At 43.7% G+C, this 26,517-nt stretch overlaps 1 protein-coding gene across 1 annotated transcript; it reads right to left on the bottom strand.

The window, feature by feature from the left end:
* Positions 1 to 4,531: 4,531 nt before the first annotated feature.
* Positions 4,532 to 26,253, bottom strand: ATP5F1D (ATP synthase F1 subunit delta). Its single transcript, XM_075851036.1, has 5 exons — positions 26,011 to 26,253; positions 19,806 to 19,959; positions 14,244 to 14,332; positions 6,496 to 6,624; positions 4,532 to 4,601 (listed from the first exon to the last, which is right to left on the bottom strand). Exons 1-4 carry the CDS (start codon positions 26,131 to 26,133, stop codon positions 6,502 to 6,504), a joined length of 489 nt encoding a protein of 162 aa, XP_075707151.1. The 5' UTR covers positions 26,134 to 26,253; the 3' UTR covers positions 4,532 to 4,601; positions 6,496 to 6,501.
* Between the last annotated feature and the right edge of the window lie 264 nt (positions 26,254 to 26,517).

The raw sequence follows: 26,517 nt of genomic DNA, 5'->3' as shown, positions 1-26,517 counted from the left end.
CAGTACGGGGCAGTGAAAAAATGAAGGGGAAGCTGTGCTCACACGAGTGCCATGGCTCCTTAAAAAAAAAAAAAAAGCTGATCGGCAGGGGCGCAGAGCTGGACCCCCACCAATCAGATATTGGCCTATTCTGAGGATAGGATAATTTTCTTTGGGAAACCCCTTTAACATTTACCATTGTAAAGGTCTATAAACCACCATAACTTTAACCATAGACTCTGTTTTAGCAGGGTACTGGATCCTTTAGAGAAACGTGTAGGTCTCCCCTTACCACTAACTTTTCCCCAAAGTCAAGGGTTTTCCCTGAATATCAGACAGGATATTCTCAGGAAGGTTGGCATCATAACATCCTGTACAACAGACGGCTGACATTTAGACTAAATTCATTTATAGGGCTGTCGCTTCATCTTTCCTTAAATGAATGTGACATTTTACAAGAGGGAAAAAAAGACAAGATTTACACATTGGAAACTATTAGGATTAGACTTTTCTAGCAAATGTATTGAAAATGCTATACAATAATAAAATGCAAGTAGGTCTTGATCACACTACTGCCCCACTAGTCGACTTTCTAAAATTTATTACAAAAAAAATTTAATGAACAGATTTTTCAATCCCGTTGACTTATAAAAACGAATACATTTGCCATTCCTTTGAACTTCGATTATAGGTCATGGATGGTGATGGTTTACAATAGATCTGTGTAAATTTTCCCCCCAAAAGTGCTGAAAAAAATATATTAATTGCATAGTTCTTTTAATCCTTAGCCCACCCTCTCCTCTGAACAAGAGATATCTCTATATATCTTAGACGCTCATAGGATTCTTGAGAAAAAAACAAAAAAACTTTCCGTGACCCTTAATGTAACTGGAAACACTGTATAGCCTCAGACTTTTATAGGCACTGTATTATGGATAGGTAGCACATAGATATGTAATACTGCTGTGTGCGTGAGCCCTTAGGACAGATTTAGATAGGTCTATAAACACCCATATTAAGTTGTCTGAATTATGAAATAATCAGGTTTTTGTTTAAACCAATAAATAAATGATCTCTATAGACATATACATGGCATGTGTGAAGTAATTCCCATTTGTCCTGTTTATACACGTATAAGGTTTCCTGCTTGGCAAGGGTGGCCCTGCCATATGAGTCATCAGTAGCTCCCGTCACCTGTCCAGGTGTGTGCTAGAGGAGTGGGCATGCAGTGACACACAGGATGTACACATTCCATACAGTGACACAGAAGGGAACAATGAATTCCTGAAATTTGGAACTTCTAGAATAAGGAGTGCCTGTGATCATGTGTGTCACATATGTAGTGTCATTTTCCCGTGGGTCACACTGTACATACATCTAGCTAAAGCAAACAATCTTTTCCTGTAATTCCTTAGTAATCTTATCAGAGGCGCAGTAAGACCATACTTGACGTGATCGTACATTCCATATAGGATTCCAACTACAGAGACCACCAGCTGAAATGGTTAACACTGTGCGTCAAACTCCCTCTGACACTGAAGCTATTGGAGTGTGACGTGGAGGGGAGGCAACTGTGAAAGAGGTATGAGGTGGAAGGGAGGGAGGAGGATAAAGAGGGAGAGAGAAGGGAAGGCAATTGAGGAGGGGGGAGAGCTCTGGGAGGAGAGGACTTCCAAGAAAAAGCAGAACAGCCTGTAAATGAGCTAGGACAAAGGAGGAGTGGTGGGGGAAGCAGGAGTTAACCTGTTCCCTGCCTGCAGCACTTAGAATGAAGGTATTTCCTTACTGTGAAGACGATAGACATTACATATGATTAAATGAAAACTTCCCAAAGATCAATTCGTCTAATAGGGAGAACTAAGGTCACAAAGGCAAACTTACCTAAAGTTACTTGCTAAGAATCTCCGATACATGTAAAACAATCTAATGTTTATACATCCGGAAGTAGTTCACCTATGATCCAGTTTGATTACATCCCTAGCAAGAAAGGAGTTAAAGCAGGGCTTGTCACAGTCACAGCCTAGCTGAGTCACAAGTGACTAGTTCAATAGGAGGACCTGATATGACCTCAGAATGATACATGAAAACCAGGGCAATTCTCAGCTGAACCGAAGGTTTTCTAACAGAGAAATGGGTATAAATAAAAAGGTACAGCCATCGCACAAGTTTACTCAAGTTATCATTCCGATCACAATGGGGGAGATTTCTGAATTTAATACATTTAGTTAGAGTAAGATGCCGCACCTTCAAAGGGAACCTGTCTGGTCATTTATGCTGCCCTCACTGAGTCAAACATGCCCATTTCAGCAGTCTTACTTTTGTCTATCTGTTGAGTACTTTGTCGCGCAATGCAGAGAGCTGTAGGCAAGGAGTCTGGCCTATATGTAAGTGCCGTATGCCGGACTCCTTGCCCACAGCGCTCGGCGACACATGGTCACATTCCTTTTAAGAGTTAAATGCCTCTTAATAGACGTTGCATCTTTCAGCTCGTTGTGCACAATTGTCGCGTAAGTACTGCAGCCATGTGCCAACCACCCCCCCCCCCCCGAATCAGACATAAAATGTATACTCACCGCTACTACTCCCTCTGCACGCCCCTCAGCATGCCCAGCAATATCAGGGCCTTATATGCGACAGCAATACATCCGAGAGCTGCGTGGCGTCAGTACCTTGTATGACCTCCAACATGCTGTGGGGGGGGGGCCTAAGGGGAGATGAGTAATGTATATATCTTTTTTTTCATTGACCGATGGGGAACAGGGGGGGGGGTAGTCTGGTTGGGGGGCACAAGGTAAGGGGTGAAATCTATGCCAGCTAGTAGCCACGGAATGGCCCTGCCCCTTTTGTTAAGCCAAACCTCTTCTCCAAAAGTAAAAAGGGCTGGTATGCCTTAAACCGGCCATACATGCTGCAATATTTCAGCCTGATAAGGCAACAAAACAAAAACCCGGCTATGTACAGGAAAATATGAGGAATTTCAGTGCTTGTAGTCATGAAATCTTCCAAAATTGCTGCATGTAATCATGAGAACAGGTCTAGTCAGGCTGTGTTAAATATATATCCAGAGATAAAATTGATCGCCTATCCTCAGGAAAGGCCATCCTGGCACGAGTGCTGCGGCCCCTTCAAAACAGCCCATTGGCCAGGGTGTTGAAAGTCAAAACCACACAGATCAGATATTGATGGCCTATCCTGAGCATAGGCCATCTTTCCAGATAACCTCTAACACCTGAAGGTCAAACAGCATTTTTTTAATGGTATTATGCTAAAATCATGGCAAAATACTGCGATGTGTGACTACAGCCTTATGCACTGCACAATTACCGATTTAGAGACCTGTAGAAATATGTACACAAATATCAAACAAACCTAGGCCGGTTCCACACACATGTGATATGGCCGCATAAAGGCTTCAGCCTTAGGTTACCATGTATCAAAGCCGCATGAGAGGCGCAACTTCTATCTAATGCCTGGGGGAGGAAAAAAAGATGACCTTGTGACTATTGCAGAAATTCTAAATGGTGGGAAATTATACAATCATAATATAAGACTTTTCTTCATTGAGAATTGGTGCTGAAATTAACTTTCAAGCGACTCGAAGATGGTGAAGCCCAAGCGTTTAAATACAACTAAAGCCAGTCAAATTCGACCAACATCAATATCTATGTAGTTTATGGTCAGCTTAGTGCAGTGTCACATGTTTTAACGGTTTCAGCTAGAATTACTGTACCTATGTTTTTTTTGTAATATTTTGTCATTTTAACACATCTAGGTGTAAACATGGCCATACACATTAAATGTTTTTTTCCCACTTAAATCCACGATCAGCTGTAATCTCTGGGGAAACCCTGCAGCGCCACCAAAGGAGGATTTAAGCATTGCACAGTGCCCATTCAAATAAATGGGTTGTCTTTGTATTCAGGACAGGTCCTCCAGAACGGGACATGCTCTTTATAACTGCTCTACACTCTGGTCAAGAGAATATGATGTTCAACAGAGAACACCCCCCCCCCCCTCTATTAACTCAGAATTCTGTATTAAGGTATATGAACGTGAGTTTTCTAAATCACACAATCCCTTAAAATAAAACCGCCAAATGCTCATTTGGCCAACAGTTATTTCTCACAACTCCCCCATATACAATTCCCATAAATTGGGAGGGGGGAGTAAGCTGCTGCGAGACCCTCTGGCAGCAGTTTATCTCCTGTGGGAACAAAGAATTGGGGAAGTTTGATTATTGCTGTCAGGGGGGGGGGGAATTGTCTGTTATCCCCTATAGACACAAGTTCGTTGCCTCATCCCCCTAAAATCTGAGAGTTCGGACCAGTTCTGTCTAATCTGAATAGACACCTTTAGATGCTTTCTGCACCAAATACAGGTTTTAGGTCAACCAATTTTTTAAGTTCCATGTTTGCAGTGATCTTTTGAAAAGCCTTAATTTATTGTGCAATAGTGATCAATGTTCCTCTGAAGAGATCAGAAAACCAAAAGGTTAAGTATTCCAAATAATTAATATAACACTATGCCACATTATACACAAAACCAAACAAGGTAGGTTTTTAAAATGTTTTATTATATTGGTGGACGGTAGCCGGAAACCGTGCTGTACAAAGACAAAACCCCTGTAAAAGAACAAAAAAATGGTATAAAAATAAGAGCAACCAACACATTTCCTCCTGTGCTTCTATGAGAGAAATATCACATTACCACCACCTTGTGGTGAAACTGTGTGCTCTAAACAGAAAGCCACCATTTACTATAGGAGATTCATTAGAATGCAATGAAACACTGGTCAGCAAGTGTGGGGTGTAGATATAAGAGTTTTATTATTAACACCTATAGCTAAAGCACCTACAAAGCATATTTAAAAAAATATATATATATTTTTTTAAATTTAACACTACATTGGAAGAAAATTGCAAAACTTAAACTTAGAGGAAATGTAATGGCTCTCACATTACAATGGACTACAGGAGATCAAATGTCTATTCTATTAAATGTCCTATTTTAACGCAGGAAGACAGATCTATTCAGAAAATGGCAGGTGGAGGAATGTGCAACTCAACGGTTGGTATGACGAGAACGTACATGCACAGAAAGAAAGAGCATTTGTCCGTATGTGCATTGACTGTAGAGGAGAGAGGGGAAGTGGTGTATGCCAAGAGTATTGATACCAGATGTAAGGTGGGGGAGTGATGTGTCAAAAAGTGGGTGGAAGAGAACAAAAAAAAAAAGGAGATAAAAACAGAGGTAAAAACCATGCTGGAGGGGGAAAACTCTTTCACAGTTTAAGGCCCCATGCACACGACCGTAAAAACTCCCGTAATTACGGGCCCATAGACTTCTATTGGCCACGGGTACCTCCCCGTATGCTTACGGGAAGGTTCCCGTGCCGTTGAAAAATATAGAACATGTCCTATTTCAGGCCGTAATTACGGCACGGGCAGGCCCATAGAAGTCTATGGAGCTCCCGTAATTACGGGTGACTACGTGTGTGCACCCGTAATTACGGGAGCGTTGCTAGGCGACGTCAGTAAATAGTCACTGTCCAGCGTGCTGAAAGAGTTAACTGATCGGCAGTAACTGTTTCAGCACCCTGGACAGTGACTTCCAATCACAATATAGATCAACCTGTAAAAAAAATAAAAAATAAAAAAGGGACGTGCATACTTACCCAGAACTCCCTGCTTCTTCTTCCTCCAGTCCGGCCTCCTGGGATGACGTTACAGCCCATGTGACCACTGCAGCCAATCACAGGTCAATCACAGGCTGCAGCGGTCACATGGACTGCCACGTCATCCAGGGAGGTCGGACTGGATGTCGAGAGGGACGCGTCACCAAGACAACGGCCGGGTAAGTATGAATTTATTTTACTTTTTCAGCGGAAAGGGCTGTCCCTTCTCTCTATCCTGCACTGATAGAGAGAAGGGCTGCCGATTACTGCAGTGTAATTTTGCAGCGAAAACGTGCCCGTAAATACGGGTGGAATACGGGTGACACCAGACCTGTATTTATGGGCACGGGTCCGTAAATACTGGTGCAATACATGGCGAATACGTGTGACCAAGGACCCGTATTTACGGGTGGACAAAAATACGGTCGTGTGCATGGAGCCCAAGGCCCTGTTCACGCAGAGTTTTGTGCAGGCGTAAAAATCTGCCTCAAAGTTCCTTCAGGAATTTTGAGGCAGATTTTGACCTGCCTGCGCTCTTTACTGCGATTTTTCGGCTGCGGCCATTGAGCCGCGGGCAAAAAACAGAGAAAACCACTTCTCTGCCTTTGATGTCAATGGGAGGTCAGAGACGGAAACGCCTGAAGAAAGGGCACGACACTTAATTTTCCTGCGAGCGTTTTTATCCGAATCAATGAGAGGCGATTTCACGTCAAAAACCGCACCAAAAAACTCTGAACTACAAGTATGAGAAAGCAGTGTTTACAGCATACAGACATTTATCACACTGCACAAGAGCTAGGCAAGCAGTAGGGAAATTAAAGAACCCTTGGAGGGATACATACCTGCCCTTATTCCAGGGCTTTAACAATAGCCTCACAAGCCTCCAGGTTCACCTGTGCCTCTGCCTTTACAACTTCATCGCTAGCACTCTGCAGCTCTACCAGGGCCTTTTCCAGGTTTGACTTTGCAGTCTATTGAAAAGCAGAATTTATTTTAAAAAAGCAACTTACCAATAATTCTTATTTAGAGTAAAGTAAATCGCCATAGATGTAAACATTTGCCCACAATTCGATGATCGTTGGGAGTTTAATTTTTATTTTTTTAAATGAGGACTCTTGTCTGAAGGGGACATACACAGATATTCTTTCAGAACAAGAACAATTTCTAACCTGGAAAATAGTCTGCTTCATGGGAAATATTAACCCCTATCTGCACGAGTCAGTAACTATACATCGTCGCAGGAGGTTACTTCCCGCACGAGGGCGTATAGTTACCGAGTTGTTTCCGGTGCACACTGTCGCCGATACCGACACTCCACTCTTGCCGGCCAGCGGTCCTTTGCCGCTGATTTCGGCAATTAACTCCTTAAATGCGTCGATCGCCGCATTTTGGGGGTTTCTAGCAATCGGCAGACCCCGGTCTTAAATCGCAGGGTTTGCCGATAGTTAGCATGGCAAACCGAAGCCAAACAATGGTTTCCATGTCTGCCATGGATGAAAGCCCATCAGGACCAACCTCCGGATGGTCCTGATAGGCTTCCAGTCAGAGTGACAGGAAGTCACTGTCGTTCCCGATGCACACTGTCGGCAACAAGGTGTGCATCGGGAACTGGGAGGTCAGCTGTCCCCGACAGCTGACACTCCAGTGTTGCCGATCAGCAGCTCATCACCGCTGATTTTGGCAATTAACACCTATTTAGGGGTTTGTAGCGCATCGGCAGCCCCCATGCAATTGTGGAGGTTGCTGATGCTTGTGATGGGTCCCGCCATGTATGGAAGCCTATGAGGACCAGCCTCAGGCTGTTCCTCGTAGACTTACTGTCAGTGACAGTTAGAATACATTACACTACCTAGGTAGTGTAATGTATTCTAGCAACGATCAGAGCTGCAGGTAAAAAAAAAGTGTAAAAAAAAAAAAAAAAAAAAAAAGGAAAAAAAGTTCATAAAAATGTTTTATAAAAGTGTAAAGAAGTTGTTTTTTTTCCTATAAGTCATTTATTATAGGAAAAAGTACACATATTTGGTATCACCGCGTTTGTAATGACCCAAACTATAATGTTATTTTTCCCGCGCAATGAACGCCGCCAACAAAATAAATGAAAAACTATGTCAGCATCGCTATTTTTTTGTCACCACCGGTCCCAAAATATAGAACAAATAGTGATCAAAAAGTCGCATATACCCCAAAATAGTACCAATAAAAACCACAACCCATCCCGCAAAAAAAAAAAAAAAGACCTCCCACAGCTTTTGACTATAAAATAAAAAAAATAAAAAAGTTACGGCTCTCAGAATACGGTGACAGAAAATAACATTATTTTAGTAATTTTATCGTGCAAACTCTGCAAAACAAAAAAAAGATATACATGTGGTATCGCCATAATCGTACAGACCTGCAGAAGTAAAACGTAAATTTATTGCGCATGGTGAACGCCGTAAGAAATAAAGAATTGAAAACACCAAAATAGCTGTTTTTTTGGTCACCTTAGCGCAAATTTTTTTTTTTTATAGAAAGTGATCAAGAAGTTGTATGTATGATAAAATGGAGCCAATAAAAGCTACAGCTCATCCCGCCAAAAATAAGCCCTCGCAGCGCACAATCGCCAAAAAATAAAAAAGTTCTGGCTCTCAGAATGTGATGATACAAAACCATTTTATTTTTATTTTTTAACAAATAGTCTTTTCTTTGTAAAAGTAGTAAAATATAAAAAACCTATATAAATTTTGTATCACCGTAATCGCATTGAAACGCAGAATAAAACTAAAATTGTTGTTTTTACCGCACGGTGAAAGACGTAAAAACAAAACCCCAAGAACAATGGAGGAATCACAGTTTTTTCCAATTTCAGCACGCAAATAATTTTTGTTCAGTTTGCCAGTACATTATATGGCACTTTAAATGGTGTCAATAGAAACTACAGCTCCCCACGCAAACAATAAGCCCCCACACCGCTCTATTGATGGAAAAATTGAAGTTATGGCTCTTTGAAGGCGGGGAGTAAAAAATGAAAAATCAAAAAAGAATCAGTCCTGAAAGTGTTAATTTCTAATAAAAACACATTTATGACCACGTTTGGGGTATTGCCGTACTCAGGAGAAATTGCTTTACAAATGCTGGGGTGCTTGTTCCCTTTTATCCCTTGTGAAAATTAAAATATTCAACATTTTAGTGGACAAAAATGTTAATATTCATTTTCACGGCCTAATTCCACTAATTGCTACAAAAAACCTGTGGGGTCAAAATGCTAACGATACCCCTAGAAAAATTCCTTGAGGGGTGTAGTTTCCAAAATGGGGTCACTTTTGGGGTGTTTCCACTGTTTTGGTCCCCCTAGGGTGTTGCAAACACGACATGGCACTGAAAACCAATCCAGAATAATCTGTGCTCCAAAATCCAAAAGGTGCTCCTTCCCTTCTGAGCCCTGCCGTGGGTCCAAACATCAGTTTATGACCACATATGGGGTATTGCCGTAATCGGGAGAAATTGCTTTACAAATGTTGGGGTGGTTTTTTGTCCTTTATTCCTTGTAAAAATGAAAAAATTCTATGTTTTCGAAGAAAAAAAAAAAAAAAAGGTGATTTTCATCTTTACAGACTAATTCCACTAAATTCTGCAAATAAACTGTGGGGTCAAAATGTTTACTCCCCATAAGGCATTTTTCCAGGGGTATAGTGGTTTCCAAAATGGGGCCACTTTTGGGGGGTTTCGACTGTTTAGGCACCACAAGACCTCTTCAAACCTGACATGGTGACTAAAATATATTCCTAAAAAAAAGGAGACCCCAAAATCCACTAGGTGCCCCTTTGCTTCGTAGGCTGGTGCTTCAGTCCATTAGGACACTAGGACCACATGTTGGATATTTCTAAAAACTGCAGAATCTGGGCAATAAATATCGAGTTGCGTTTCTCTGGTAAAAATCTTCTGTGTTACAGAAAAAAATGTATTACAAATGAATTTCAGCAAAAAAAAAATGTAATTTGTCAATTTCACCTCTACTTTGCCTTAATGCCTGTGAAACGCCTAAAGGGATAAAACACTTTCTGAATGCTGTTTTGAACACTTTGAGGGGTGCAGTTTTCAAAATGTGGTGATGTATGGTGACTTTCTAATATATAAGTCCCTCAAAGCCACTTCAGAACTGAACTGGTCCCTGACAAAATTTTCTTCTGAAGAGAAGTGGATGATACTTCTCAGCAGAACGCCCAGCTAGTAAAAGTAGTAAAAACGCCCCGATGTACGCACATAATACACGCCCACTTGGACTTTTACTTTTAAACACACCCACTTGGACTTTTGCAAGCCTCATTTGCATAACTACAAAAATGGTCATAACTTGGCCAAAAATGCTCGTTTTTTAAAAATAAAAACGTTACTGTAATCTACATTGCAGCGCCTATCTGCTGCAATAGCAGATAGGGGTTGCAAAATCTGGTGACAGAGCCTCTTTAAGGTCTAAAATAGGCTGGTCATTAAGGGGTTAAGTTCTAAGCCTTGTAACGTGAAAAAAATGATGCAAACATAAAGTAGACATATGGGGGATGTTAACTAGTGACTATTTTGTGTGGTATTAGACCTTATTCACACGACAGGGTTTACGGGCTGTGTGACCGCCGTTCATAAAACGGCCGTCACATGGCCACAGTAGGAACAATAGACCCCTAATGAGGCTATTCACACGACCAGTCACCTGAATGTGCTCCAAGTGACGGCCGTGTCTTCCGTCGCGCTCTCTCCTTCTCCTCACAGTGCGAAGTGTATGTGAGGAGGAGGAATGTATTTTTTTGCTCCCTGTAGGAGCGGAATCCCCGGCCACGGCATTGCCGAAGCTGTGGCCGGGGATTGGGGATTCCAGGAGAAGTCCGTGACTTCACTGTCTATATATGGACACAGTGACTACACAGCGACGTCACAGACTTCTGAAGCGGAATCACTGGCGATGTGGCCGGGGATTCCGCTCCAGGAGAATTCCCTGTGGCTGGGGATTCCGATCATACCTACAAGGGGGGCAGTGTGCGGCGCTACCTACAAGGGGGGCAGTGTGCGGCGCTACCTACAAGGGGGGCAGTGTGCGGCGCTACCTACAAGGGGGGCAGTGTGCGGCGCTACCTACAAGGGGGGCAGTGTGCGGCGCTACCTACAAGGGGGGCAGTGTGCGGCGCTACCTACAAGGGGGGCAGTGTGCGGCGCTACCTACAAGGGGGGCAGTGTGCGGCGCTACCTACAGAGAGAAGTGTGTGGCAAAAAAAATTTACAAATTCAATTCAGCAGATTTTAAAACTGACAGCGAAAAAACCGGATGCAAAACGGGTCAAAATCTGCCGGTAAAAACAGCAACACGGCCCGGAATCGGAACGGATGCAAATCGGCCGTTTTTATCAGCCGACACTCGGACTCGGTCGTGTGAATAAGGCCTAAGGCCCGTTACGGGCCGGGCATATCTGGACAGTGACATCAGGGGCAACTGCTGAAGTGGAATCCCCATGTGGCCGGTGATTCCACTTCAGGAAAAGCCCCTGCTGTCTGTGTCCATTTATGGACACTGAACGTTACTGGCTTCTCCTGCTGTGGAATCCCCGGTCACAGAGAGTTCGGGGATTCCGCTTCAGGAGTTGCCCCTGATGTCACTGTCCATATATGGACAGAGACATCAAGCGCTCTGTCCATTAGCGGAATCCCCGAACACGGGGATTCCGCTTCTTCAGGGAGCTAAAGTGGGGCTAGCACAAAGCAGAGCAGGGAGATACCTCCCTGCTCTGCTATAGTGGCATCGCTACTGCAGTAGCAGCTGCTAGCGGCGCTATCGGCCATGGGAGGTGTCTCCGGGCCAGGGCGCTTTTAAAACAAGCAGGGGAAGGGAGCCAGCGCAGCACGCCCTTCCACCTGCTGTACACCCCAGCCCTGCCACACAGTACCCCTGTATAAGGGCACCCCTACATTGTAGAAAATTACCTGCAGCATACAGCGCTTCGTCCGAAAGGCAAACTCCTCCTCCTCACATGCACTCTGCGCTGTGAGGAGAGAGCGAGCGACGGTAGACACGGCCGTCACTCAGAACACATTCCAGTGATGGCTGTGTATTACCCGGCCCCATAGACTTCTATGGGAGATCGGCGGCCGGGTGAAAATAGGGCACGTCCCATTTTTTGACGGCCGTGGATTCCCCTTCAGAAGTCTGTGACGTCACTGTGTCCATATATGGACACAGTGAAGTCACGGACTTCTCCTGGAGCGGAATCCCCAATTCCTGGCCACAGCGTTGCTGAAGCTGTGGCCGGGGATTGGGGATTCCGCTCCTACAGGGAGCAAAAAAATACACTCCTCCTCCTCACATACACTTCGCACTGTGAGGAGGAGAGAGAGTGAGCGACGGAAGACACGGCCGTCACTTGGAGCACATTCAAGTGATGGCCATGTATTACCCGGCCCCATAGACTTCTATGGGAGCCGGGCGAACGGCTGAAAATAGGGCATGTCCCATTTTTTCACAGCCGGGTTTCCCGGCCCGTCAAAAAATCGGTTGTGTGAATAGCCCCATTAGGGGTATATTGTTCTTACTGCGGCCAGGTGATGGCCGTTTTATGAACAGCCGTCAACCGGACAGGAAATTCTACTAAAAGGTATTTTGAACACCATATTGATTTAGCTTGCTGCAGAGCAATAAAAAAAACAAGATTTTTCACTGGAGCTTAGTCTGAACTCTTCTATACAAAACTGAAGGGGTTTATCCCATTAGGGCATATGGTCTATGAGAGAGTGGGGAGTCACTACCAAGGAGCGACCCTCGCTTTGGCAGACTCATGTACGGGAATTAATTTGAACATACGCTACAGGAGAAATTAGCAGCCTACCGTAACTTCCCTTGGCAAAAGTTGTTTGCTGGTGGTCTCGCTGTGGCTCTCATATTTAAAGGTTTGTCTATGATGAGACAACCCCTTTCATTTGCAAATGCGTCCCCAAGCATCCGCTATGTGATAAGAGTTACTTTTTAGACTTTTCATATTTAATCTAGCGACTACTCAGCTTGACACACAGGATGACGTCTCACACTGCTCTCTTTTTTTTAAGTCGACCTTTCCTCATTTTATACGACACTAAATCAATGCAAAAACTGAATCCTAAGTTTTCCTCATAGTTAGGCCTAATTCACATGAGCGTATACGGTCCGTGTGTCGGCCGCATTTCCCGGACCGAACACACTGCAGGGAGCCGGGCTCCTAGCATCATAGTTCTCTATGACGCTAAGTGTCACTGTCTCGCTGCGGGACAACTGTCCCGCACTGTAATCATGTTTTCAGTACGGGACAGTAGTTCCAAGGAGAGGAAGTGACACCTAGCGTCAGAGAACTATGACGCTAGGAGCCCGGCTCCCTGCAGTGTGTTCGGTCCGGGAAATGCGGCCGACACACGGACCATATATCACGGACCGAACACGCTCGTGTGAATTAGGCTTTACTGCACTTTAGGGTTAGAGCTACCTTTGGGAGATCGCCCACTACCCTCCACAAATCGGCAGCTTTATCTTTTGCCAGGCAATCACTCCAAAGTAGCAACGTCAAGAGTCGCCTGGGAGACTGCATATGAAATACTCTGCCTGCGTGCTTACAACTGAGGGATTACTCTTCCTACACATACTCAAACAGCGAATAACACCCACGCTAAGGATCAATGATGCAGAACAGGATTAGGTTGCAGCCCAGAAGAGGACAGAGGGATTTCTGAAATGGCCACTGCGAGGCAAGTAAAACACTGAGAATTATAAAGAGCCATAACTTGGCATTAAACAAGATTCCCGCTATGCACAAAGCTTTTCTTGCTTCTGTAATGTCCACAGCCGCGGACCGCCGTGCTTACCTGCGCGACGGCTGCTGCCATGGACAAGTGAGTGCCGGGCGGCATCTCCCTCCTGAGAGATGGCGGCACTCACTTCCGCATCACTGCACTGGTTCCAGTGCGCACACATGAGTAAAATCTGTAATTAGCCCATGATCACCCTGGACTATAAAAAAAGGCTCTGCCCTTTCAGTCATTGCCTGAGCGTTGTTGTGTTTACACATGTTAGTCTTGCAAATGGTCCCTTCGTGTCATCCTGTTCCCAGTGTTCCCCTGTCCTGCTACCTGTAACCTGTGCTACCTTTCTTCCTGTGCCTTAGAAAGTTGGATTAGTGTTGTGCCCCCGGTCACGCCTGCTGTGTTACACCACGCCTGGTGTCTGCTGCCAAGGTCACATCTGTGCCAAGCCTCCATTACTGTCTGAATGACCACACATACCCTTGTGCTTGGACTATATCTATACATTGACTTGGTACACTGTTTGGCCAACTGCTATCCCACTACGGCCCAGTGGGTCCACATACCCACAGATCGTGACAGCTTCCTTTTAGTCTTTGATAAGCGATTGAGGGGAGACTGTTCTTCTGAATGTTCTCTTTCTTGAGACAAAAAAGCATCCATGTGCGTAGTAGATACAGTAAAACAAAAATGTCAGGGGGTATGTTCTTTCATGAACAACGATTTATATGCAAGTCCTGGCCTCCTTTCTACCTTATGTCAAAATGCAAAGATTTCTAGTAGCACCAGGGTATGAACTTACACTTGGATCCAGCATGTCCAGAGTCACTGCTTCCTCAGCCAACAGCTGCACAGAGGAATCTGCATTCACAGTCACTGAACCGCTGCTCACTAGAGAGAGGACAACACAATTTAAAACAAAAAACACTAATACAGGTTTTTAGTCGCATGATTAAAAAAACGTAGCATGATTAAGAAAACCTCCAAAGTGAGATTTAAAAAAAATTTTTTTTTTTTAATACATCCATAGTTTGAAAAAAATAAAATAAATAAATACTCCTACTTTATACTTCTTTCAGCAACTAATCTCTTACCCCATTATAAACAATAGGGGATGGGAATTGCTGCGATCAGCTTCTAAGCGATACATTTGAATCACTGAGCTACTAAAAAAAATAAAAAAATTGTTCTACGGCACGGCATTTAAAACATTCCCTAGGCCTTCTGAATGCAGTATATTTTACAGATCCTATCGGAGAGAGATGAATGAAGCCGATGAACAGTCTACAAATTGCCTTTAACTGTATGTTCACACATACAAGTAGTAGCTAAAATTTAAGAGTCTGATTTAGAGGGAAATAGCCTCTGAATCTAGCCGGCTTTGCAGCCGATTTTGGTGTTTGCAAGCAAATTTTGAAGCGTTTTTTTTGTAGTGTCAATGGAAAATCAGCTACAAAAACTCCACAAGAAGTGACATGCTACTTCTTACAAAGCGTACTTTTACGAGACCTTTTTTTATTTTTTTATTCAGCAGCGTAAAAATACACCTCATGTGAACAGCACCGTGTATTTCCCATTCAAGTCAACTGTATTTTGGAGCGTAACATGAGCCTTTTACGCTCTAAAATACACCTGAAAATAAGCAGTGTGCACATACCCCAGCTGTTTGACCTGAGGTTTGTTAACCCCTTCCCGACATTTGCCGTACATGTACGTCATGGAAAGTACTGACTTCCCGCATCTTGCCGTACATGTACACCAAATGTTTGGGACCGGCTCAGAAGCTGAGCCGGTGCCATCATCACCGGATCTCAGCTGTATCTTACAGCTGACATCCGGCTGTAACGGCGGGGACCGAAATTAGCTTCGATCCCCGCCATTAACCCCTTAAGTGCAGCGCTCAAACGCGATCGCTGCACTTAAGGTGTTTGCAGCTCATCGGAACCCCAGTAATGAAATTGCCGGGGTTCCGGTGGCTGCAATGGCAACCGGAGGCCTAATACTGGCCTCCCAGTCTGCCTAGCACCGAAGCCGGTCAAGATCCGCCCGGCGGCGGAGCCTGATCGGCTTCCGTAGCTGCCGGCAAAATGGCGCCGGGTCAGGAGCTGATCCGGTGTCATCAGCGGTGGAAGTCAGCTGTACTGTACAGCTGACATCCACCTGTAACGGCAGGAACCGGAGCTGGCTCCAATCCCTGCCATTAACCCCTTCGATGCAGCAATCGAAAGCGATTGCTGCATCGTAGCGGTTACTAGCAGATCGCCAGCCCTGACAGGCAATCAGGACTAGAGACTGCTGTTATGGAAACAGGAGACACAATGGTCTCCTGCTCTGCCATTACGGAAGCCGATTTAGGCCCCGCCGGGAGGCGAAGCCTAGTCGGCTTGCTGTCAGTGAATGACTGACAGATCTAATACATTGCACTACATAGGTAGTGCAATGTATTAGAAAAAAAAAAATCTGACCGTTGGAACTTCAAGTCCCCTAGTGGGACTTGAGAAAAAGTGTAAAAAAAGTATAAAAAAGTGTAAAAAAAAATGCACAAAATAAAAGTTTGAAAACAGTAAAAGTTTCAAGTAATCAAATAAAACACAATCCCCCTTTTACTCTTATCAAGTCCTTTATTTTTGAAAAATAATAAACCATATGTATTTGGTATCGCCACGACCGTAACGACCGGAGGTATCAAAATATTATATTATTTATTGCACGCGGTGAACAGCGTAAGAAAAAACGTAAAAAACGTTACCAGAGTTTCTGTTTTTTGGTCACTTTGCCCTACAAATATTAGAATAAAAAGTGATCAAAAAGTCGCACGTATCCAAAAATGGTACCTATAAAAACTATAGCTCGTCCCGCCAAAAACAAGCCCTCATACACCTCCGTCGACAAAAAAATTAAAAAGTTATGGTTCTCACAACTTGGCGACAGAAAAAATACATTCTTTTTACAAAAGTAATTTTATTGTGCAAAAAGTTGTAAAACATGAAAAAGTTCTATAAATTAGGTATCGCCAGAATCGTACTGACCCGCAGAATAAAGTTAACATGTAATTTATAACGCATGGTGAACGCTGTATAAAAAAAAAAAAGAAAAAAGCTGTGCCAGAATTGCGTTTTTTTGTTTACCTGGCATCCCAAAAAATAGGATAAAAGGTGATCAAAAAGTCGCATGTACCCCAAAATGGTACCAATAATAACTACAGCTCGTCCCGCAACAAACCAGCCCTCATACCGCTACGTCTATGAAAAAATAAAATTAGTTATGGCTCCAATAAGTCAGGAAATATAAATATATGCAGTTGTGCCCGAGGGGAACATTTCTTCTGTTTGAAGAGGCGATTTTTCAAGGACCTAAAATTAGGGAACCAGGAAAGGGAGGGCCCAAACATATCCGCTGGAAGCGACGGTGCCCGTATTATACCAGGACAACACTTCCTAGCAAAATTCCCCAAACTACAAAGGCGCGGAGTGTGGATCAAAAGGGGGATAATAAAGGACGCCATATATCAGTGCGACACCGGCCTGTGCAGAAAGGATTGCTTCACAGCGTAACACACATCTATGGATTATTTTATTGTTTTTTTTTACCCCGTTATTATACCACCTGACTATGCCCCTTATATACTCCGCCCGGCTTACATATGCCCTACATTATAAACGGAAACACCAGTAAGACTCCAAACAAAACTACTACCAAGCAAAATCCACGCTCCAAAAGCCAAATGGCATTTCCTCCCATCTGAACCCTACAGCGTGCCCAAACAGCAGTTTCCTTCCACATATATGGAGGAGAACCCTTTTAGCAATTTTTGGGGTGTGTCTCCCCAGTGGCATAAGCTGGGCACGACATATTTGCCACTGAATGGCATATCTAGGGAAAAATATAAATTTTTAATTTGCACCATCCACAGCGCATTCATTTATGGAAAAGATCTGTGGGGTGAAAATGCTCACTACACCCTTAATAAATGCCTTGAGGGGTGCAGTTTCCATAGTGGGGGTCACTTCCCAGGGGTTTATTTTTATTATTTCACATCTGAGCCTCTGCAGTTGTGAACCAATACTTTGTAAATCGCCAAATTAGGCCTCAATTTGACATGGTACGCTTTCACTCCTGAGCCTGGTCGACTGTCCAGGCAAGAGATTAGGGCCACATGTAGGGTGTTTCTAAAACCAGGAAACCCAGCATAATAATTAGAGAGCTGTCTCGTTATGGTGGCACAAGCTGGGCACCACATATTGTCCACATATCTGTGGAAAAAATCCCATTTTCACTCTGCAACATCGAGTTCACACTAATTTCTACAAAATACCTGCAGGGTTAACATGCTCACTACACCCGTAGGTAAATGCATTGAGGGGTGTAGTTTCCAAAATGGGGTCACTTGTGGGGGGTTTCCACTGTTTTGGGCCCACAGGCGCCCAGAAACCAATCCAGAAACATCTGCACTCCAAATGGCGGTCCTTCCCTTCTGAGCCCTGCCGTGTGCCCAAACAGCAGTTTATGACCACATATGGGGTATTGCCGTACTCGGTAGAAATTGCTTTACAAATGTTGGGTTCTTTTTTTCCTTTATTTGTTGCGAAAATGAAAAAATTTGCGCTAAAGCTACGTCTTATTGAAGAAAAAGGATTGTTTTTATTTTCACTGCCCAATTCTAATAAATTCTATGAAACATCTGTGGGGTCGAAATGCTCACTACGCCCCTAGATGAATTCCTCAAGAGGTGTAGTTTCCTAAATGGTGTCACTTTTTGGGCGTTTTCATTGTTTTTTCCCCTCAGGGGCTTTGCAAATGTGACATGGCCGCCGCAAACCATTCCTGCTCAATGTGATCTCCAAAAGCCAAATAGCGCTCTTTCCCTTCTCAGCCTCGCCGTGTCTCCAAACAACCGGTTATTACCACATGTGGGGTATTGTTTTACTCGGGAGAAATTGGTTTACAAATTTTACGGTGCTTTTTCTCCTTTAGTCTTTGTGAAAATGAGAAAAAAAAAATCGCTAAACCTACATTTTCTTTGAAGAAATGTTGATTTTAATTTTCACGGCCTACTTCTAATAATTTCTGTAAAAAAGCTGTGCGGTCAAAATGCTCACTGTACCCCTAGATAATTTCCTTGAGGTGTGTAGTTTCCCAGATGGGGTCACTTTTGGGGGATTTTGACTGTTTTGGCACCGCAAGAGCCCTTCAAACCTGACATGGTGCCTAAAATTTATTCTAACAAAAATAAGGCCCCAAAATCCACCAGGTGCTCCTTTGCTTCTGAGGCCGATGCTTCAGTCCAGTAGCACGCTACGGCCACATGTGGGATATTTCCTAAAACTGCAGAAACTGGGCAACAAAAATTGAGTTGCATTTCTCTGGTAAAACCTTCTGTGTTATAAAAAAAATTGTACTAAAAATTTATTTCTGCAAAAAAATATGAAATTTGTAAAATTCACCTCTACATTGCTTTAATTCCTGTGACATGTGTAAAGGGTTAAGACATTTTCTAAATGCTGTTTTGAATACTTTGAGGGGTGAAGTTTTTAAAATGGGGTAACTTTTTGGGGGTTTCTAATATATAAGGCCCTCAAAGCCACTTCACAACTGAACTGGCCCCTGTAAAAATGGCCTTTTGAAATTTTCTTGAAAACGTGAGAAATTGCTGCTAAAGTTCTAAGCCTTGTGAGGTCATAGAAAAATAAAAGGATGTTCAAAAAACGATGCCAATCTAAAGTAGACATATGGGTGATGTTAATTAGCAACAATTTTGGGTGGTATAACTGCCTGTCTTACAAGCAGATACATTTAAATTGAGAAAAATGATAATTTTTGCAATTTTTCGCTAAATTTTGGTGTTTTTCACAATTAAATACTGAACATATCGAGCAAATTTTGCCAGTAACATAAAGTCCAATGTGTCACGAGAAAACAATCTCAGAATCGCTTGGATAGGTGAAAGCATTCCGGAGTTATTACCACATAAAGTGACACGTCAGATTTGAAAAATGAGGCTCGGTCAGGAAGGTCAAAAGTGGCTAAAGAGGGAAGGGGTTAAACAAAGACCGCTTGACAACACAATTGAAAAGAATATGATTGTTTGGGAATGTAACTTGACTGCAGAGAAGCCATGTCATTTTCCGTTTTAGGTTAGGATAAGCATCACCTTCTGATCAGTGTGGGTCTGACAGACAGTGCTGCTTCATTCTTAGGCAGTGGGACCCCCAACGGATAAAGTGATGGCATACCCCAGCAATCTGAAATGACCTTTTGTGATGGGAAAATCTCTTTAATTAGAATACATTTAAGTAGAAAATGTCAACATCTTCAGAATTTACACTTCTCTAGAAGACAGATTGGTCACATAAGGTATACGCACCAAAGTATTTGGTTGTGGTCCCTTCTTCACTGAGAACTGTGACAAGGCCAGGCCTGAGAACTTGTAGCGTGGGGACATGATTTGCGAGGATTCCAAACATTCCTGTTGTGGTGGGAACATCTACTTGCTTCACATTAGCACCATTGTAAAACACCTGTGCAGAAGACCTTGGTTACAATAACAGCCACAGATGTCTACATAGATATACATCGCTGGATAAACTAGAACACAAGGAACATTACACACAAACACATGATCACTGTGTAGCACTGAAACATGGGGAGGCAGACCACTTGTGACTGAGCCGTGGCCTGAACAATTCTCTATACATGATCACCTGGAACCTGCACCCAGGATACATGGACAAGAAGTAGCCTCTCAATCTTCCTACAATCGCATGTTTGAACCCAGACTTACTCGCTGTATTTGCCCACACAGATAGGTAATGATGGGTCAGAAGGTTGAGCCGTTACACTGGAAAAAACAACATGTATTAACATGCAGTTTTGTCACAATTGTAGGATTTTTTTTTTCTTTTAAACAGAAACCGTTCCTTCCAACTGTATCCAAAACCAGGGAAAAAAATTTAATAAAAAAAAAAAAAAAAAAAAAAACACACCGGCGCCACTGAATATACCCCAATATTTGGTAGATACACACTATCGTGTGTGAACGTTCCCATAGGCTGTGCTTACATATGCTGTCTTTGCCTTTTTCTTTAAATGACATTTTCGTGTAATTTTTACAGGAAAAAAAAAAAAAAAAAAAACCAGTGCAAAAATGGCATGTGTGAACAGTTTTAGAAATAACTAAGGCTTCGTTCACATCTGCGTTGGGATTCAGTTCATGGGTTCCGTCGGACCTTTCCGTCAGAGGAACCCATGAACGGAATACAAACAAACAAACGGAGCCCATAGGTTTCTGTTTGCATCACCATTTATTTCAATGACGGATCCGGCGCAAATTGTTTCCGTTTTTCCCCGTTGTGTAAGGGTCCCGTCATTTTGACGGAATGAATAGCCCAGTCGACTACTGTATTGATTCCATCAAAACTATAGAATCCTTAAAGAGAACCTTTCACCTCCCCATACATGTGCAGCATGTAATGGGGAGGGCTGAACAAACCCTGGGGCATTTTTTCCTACCTCCCTCCGTTATTTACATATCGGTGCCGTTATATTTGGCGGCCGATATTTAAATAACCCCCTGAACTGTCAATGGGGCGTGTACTGGCAAGGGGGCGTGTTACTATGCCTGTGACACTGTCCAATCAGGTATGGACAGTGTTAGAGCAAGGAGAGCTGCAATGTATTACACCACTGTCATTCAAAGTATGGGGAATCCTAAAGATATAATCTGCTGGGGTTCCCCGAGGACTGGATTGTGGTTAACCAACCCAAGGGCCTGGCTCACAGAAGTTCTGGTAGTACCTTATCTTGTGCGCTTTGCCCTCTGTTAGCTGGCTATATGTAAGCAGCTCTGCAATGATCTATGCTAGCTGTTTAATAGCAGCTATGCGATGCACCCGCCAGTACAGAGAGCCACATGAAAAGCAGGGGTAGGCACCCAGTTGCTAAACATGTACAGAGCCGGGGAGAAGACCGGCCAATCAGGTTTTGTCCACCCATGTCTATATGCCCCATTAGGGCATAGACATCCTGCTCGTAAAACCCCTCTATTAAATAGAATAGAAAGCTTCTGTAAAAATTGGCTTCTGCATCATTTAAAGGCAATGTACACCTTTGAAATATTTTTTTTTATTAAAATTGTCCATCAGTGTTATCAGTGCAACTTTCTAAATACATTTTATTAAAAAATATTTTCACTTTTTTGATACAGCTGCTTTGTATTCTGTATACAGAGCAACTGTATCTTACTCGAAAACCTGAGTGCGTCAGGTCCTGTGGGACTGACTGGTTCAGTGACAGCAGGTCCAGTGACATGCAGGATCCACCTGTAATCTACCACATCTAAGCTTTGAACACTGATCGAGTCCACATTGACCGAGTCCTTTGCATCTAGACCAGGGGTCTCAAGCACGCGGCCCGCGGGCCGCATGTGGCCCCTGGGGCTGTCATCTGCGGCCTGCGGGACACAGGGCCGCTAGACTCTGGAATTCCCTGACATCGCTGTCCACATATGAACAGCGATGTCTGGGGCTTCCCCAGAGCCGGAGTCCCGTGCAGAGCGCTAGTATCGTCTCTGCTCCGGGACTCTGGAATTCCCTGACATCGCTGTCCATATATTGACAGTGTGTCAGGGTCTTCCCCAGAGCGGAGTCCAGAGCGGAGTCCCGAGCAGAGCGCTAGTACAGGCTCTGCTCCGGGACTCTGTGGAATTCCCTAGAGGAGTCCCAGTGATGTCAGGACCACAGCTGGAGTCCCAGGAAGAGCCTACTAGCGCTCTGCCCGAAACTCCAGATCTGGGGTTGCCCCTGACATCTCTGTCCATATATGGACAGCGATGTCAGGAGCAGAGCTGGAATCCCAGGCAGAGTGCTAGAAGCGGCTCTGCTCCGGGACTCCAGCTCTGGGCAAGCCCCTGACATCACTGCGGCAGCACCCACAGAGGGCACTGCGGCAGCACCCACAGAGGGCACTGTGGCACGATCTAAAAAGTGGCTGCCCAATCTTGACGTGTGTCTGCCAAACGCTGCCAACTGAGCTGCCGGACTGCATTTAGCAACACTTAAACTGGAAAACTGGATTGTTGAAATAAGCACATGAAGAAATATCTCAAATTTTAATCACAGCGACCACATTTGTTTTATTTTGACTTTTCTGGCAGTAAATCTCCTGCTTCTTTTCTTCTCCTCAAACATTGTTTCAGTTTGAGGAGAAGAGGAGACTCGGGAGAATTGCTGCCAGAAGAATACAGTTACAGTTACAAAAAAATACAGTTACACTCTAAAACATTCTCTGTATAGATAGATTTCTATCTATCTATACAATCTATCTATCCATCTATCTTTTTTTCTATCCATCTACCTTTCTTTCTTTTATTCTATTAGAATAGGCAGGTAGGGAGTATATAATTATATATATATATATATATATATATATATATCCACATATATAATATATATAGCAATAGCGGTTTATTTTTTTGTTAGCGGTAGTGTAGATAGATATACCAGTTCGTTTGTGTGTTTTATAAAAAAAAAAAAAAATTGTTTAGTTAGTGTTAGTTACGTTATGGCGATGAAGTTGTTTAGCGCCGAGGAGGCATACGCCATACTGTGGTCTGAGTCGGAGACCGCATCAGAGATGGCGTCAGAGATGGAACCTGTTTTGGGCAGTGACGATGACAGCGTCACTTCAGGTTCATCTTCAGGGGACGTTGTCCCTGATGCAGTTGAAACTGCAGAACATGAAAGCGCAGGGCCAAGTAGCGCTGTAGCACCGGACAGCCTGGTCCCTCCTCCAGTCCAGGCTCTTGTATGGGCACCTACCCCATCTTTTGGGCCTAGAATCCACGGATTTACTGCCACTCCTGGCATAACCGTGGACAATACAAATTTTGTTCAAATGGATTACTTCCATTTATTTATAACGTACGACATCCTAAATCAGATTGTCCACGAAACAAATTTATATGCCACTCAGTATATAAGGCAGAAACCTTGATCCACCCATGCCAGAGATTGGACGCCCACCAATTTGCAGGAATTAAAAAATTTTTTGGGGCTCACCCTAAATATGGGTATTGTCAAAAAGCCCTCCATTAGGTCTTACTGGTCAACAAGACCCGCCCAAGCCACCCCAGTATATTCTGCAGTAATGCCCAGGTCTCGTTATGAGACAATAATGAGGTTCCTCCACTTCAATGACAACGCACAGGCCCCCCCAAGTACCGATGCAAACCGGGATCGGTTGTTTAAAATTAGACCGCTAATAAATTCCCTGAATAATTTATTTCTGCAACTCTACACCCCTGAGCAGAATGTAAGTGTGGACGAATCCCTGCTCAACTTCCATGGAAGACTTAGCTTTCGCCAATATCTACCTTCCAAAAGGGCAAGATATGGCGTTAAGCTCTACAAATTGTGTGAAAGCGGGTCAGGATATACCACCGCCTTCAGGATTTATGAAGGGCGGGACCGCACAATAAATGTTCCTGGATGCCCCCCTGATCTTTCCACCAGCAGTAAGATTGTGTGGGAGATAATGCAGCCTCTGCTTCACCAGGGGTACCACCTGTACTGAGAATTTTTATTCCAGTGTGCCCCTGTTTAGGCATTTGCATGCTGTGAGGATTGGGGCATGTGGTACCATGCGCAAAAACAGAATTGGTTTTCCACAGCAATTAGTGGGGAAGCGCATGGTAAAGGGGGACTCCTGTGCTTATGCATCTGAAGAATTGCTGGCGGTCAAGTTCAGGGATCGCAAAGACGTATGTGCTAAGCACGATTCATACCGCAGGAACAGTGGCAGTGAGGGAAAGGGGGGCATCATCGGACAAGCACAAACCAGTGAGCGTGTCCGAATATAACAAGTACATGGGGGGGGGGTGGATTTAAGCGACCAGGTTTTACAGCCCTATTTAGTAAAACGCAAAACTAAAATCTGGTACAAAAAAGTGGCCATTTATCTGTTACAGGTGGCCATCCACAACTCATTTGTGCTCTACAAAAAAAACAGAGGCAGAGACACATACCTGGATTTCCAGGAAAAAATTATTGAAGGCCTCATTTTTGATGTTCAGGACACCCGAGAATGCCCCCAGTCTGAGGATGTCACGCGACTGACTGAAAGTCACTTCATCAGTCGGATTCCCCCAACACCAACCAGAAGCAACCCTCAGAAAAAGTGCCGCGTCTGCAGAAAAGACGGGCACCGCAAAGATTCCCGATATTTCTGTCCCTCATAACCAGGCCTGTGCATTGAGCCATGTTTTAAAAAATACCACACTGTTCTGAATTATTAGATTTTAGTTAATTCGTTGAAAATATATTTGCCCTACATTACTTTTTTATTTTTCCCCTGATTTTACTCCAAGGGTGAGGGAGGGAATGGGTGGGGGGTGGATGTCATGTTTGATGTTTTCTAAAGTTCATATGCTGGAGAGCTCCATTTGCATTAACCTGCAATTTCTTATTTTAGAAAACCCAAAAAAATTAATTCCCATTATACCCCTAGATGAATATTTTGGGATTTCTGCTTCAAGAGCAGATATTTTGGAAGTGTTATAGAAACTCTGTTGAGTTTTGTAAAACCTGCTTTGAAAAAAGAGGATTTGTGAAATAAGCTTCTTCTATCGTCCGCCCTCCTACTTCTCTATGTGATAATAAGGCACACATATTTGGTATCCCCGTGCACGGGAGAAGTGGAAGAATGTGAAAGGAGATGAATTTTGTCCGTGGTCCATACCGTGTGTGAAAAATGCTAGCCTAAACTGACGCAATTGCTAAATTCTGTCATTTTTTTCAAATTTTGCCAATTTAGAGAAAAAAATAAAAATGATATATACTGACAAATGCCACTAAAACAAAGCCCTATCTGTCCTTTAAAGAGAGTAAAATTCAAAGATGAACTTTATTCACCTGCAGAGTTATAGTCATCTAAAGAAGCGCATAGCAAAATTGTGAAATTTGCTCTGGCCATTTAGCTGTAAAACAGCCTAGTCCTTAACCGGTTAATACACTGCGACCTTGAGAGAAGCCCATTAATACTACGGTATATAGGTGACCCTAGTGCAGGGCTGGTCAAATCCTTGGATCTGGGTGGCTGACGGGTCCAGAATTTTATGAAGCTTTTTAACATTTTCTATTGATATCTAGGAGGATGTTACTTGGCCACTGAAAGCACACTTTGGCTGCCAAATGTGCCTCAGAATATTTTGTCCATCACTGCAATAGTGCAGAGTGATAGGTTTCCATTCAGGGTCATTGACACCTGCTAGAAAAAACGCAAGGCTGGCCGCTGGACTTCCAAGGCTGCCAGTGTCCTACAATTCTAATATGTAATAATGGAATACTGAGAATTCAGAGGGAGACTCCCTCCAGCATATAAGATTCTGACCCAGTCAGTCGGGATACACCGGACTATAAAAAGCCTAAAGGACTACTGGGAGAAGTCACTTAATGCACACTGATGAGCTGCTCATGTACCCCAAAGGCTGCCCACCTTTCCATATACCATGGCAAGTACCTCAGCGTTACACACAGAATAAGAACACACATGACATAGACGCTACAGCATACAACCTGGCTAGGGGAGGCGAACGTGAAGCTCATAGCTGGTGACCCAGCCGGTGCAGCCTCGGCATAGCATCTTACGTGACCCAGTACTACCCGGCGGAGACCCAAAAGACCACGGGCAGACAGCATGGTGAAGCCGGGCAAACTATGACCGAAGGCAAGGACACCGGATAACAAACTAGGCCGGCGCGCTAGGAATGACGGGACTTGTAGTGTGACCCTGATAGTAATGCACCGCCCACAACCTGACAGGAACTACATGTTCCGGCGTACGACGTGCGTTACATTAGAGACGGAGAGGGCTGATCCGAGGACGTGGAGGGATAGAACGTCAGTGTTCTGTGTGGTTTCTCACTTGGAACTTTAGTTCAAAATGTAAAACATCATACATAATATCCCTAGTGGTCTAGAGATGTAAAAACCCCTAAACCAAATATCTGTGGGGATGAAGGGTAGGGGTACATTTACATGAGACTTTTTTTGTGGGAAAAAGTAAACGCAAAAAAATTGTGA

Source organism: Rhinoderma darwinii, chromosome 1 (assembly GCF_050947455.1).
Source record: "Rhinoderma darwinii isolate aRhiDar2 chromosome 1, aRhiDar2.hap1, whole genome shotgun sequence".
Taxonomy (NCBI): domain Eukaryota; kingdom Metazoa; phylum Chordata; class Amphibia; order Anura; family Rhinodermatidae; genus Rhinoderma; species Rhinoderma darwinii.
The sequence above is the reverse complement of the archived record's forward strand: the minus strand, read 5'-3'. Positions and strand labels throughout refer to the sequence as shown.

Coding starts and splice junctions, on each gene's coding strand:
- ATP5F1D (XM_075851036.1), bottom strand. CDS start 26,133: ATGCTGTCTGCCCGTGGTCTTTTGGGTCTCCGCCGGGTAGTACTGGGT. Junction 19,960..26,010: donor CGTTCGCCTCCCCTAGCCAG/GTTGTATGCTGT, acceptor TCTTCTGCACAG/GTGTTTTACAATGGTGCTAA. Junction 14,333..19,805: donor GACCACAACCAAATACTTTG/GTGCGTATACCT, acceptor TCCTCTCTCTAG/TGAGCAGCGGTTCAGTGACT.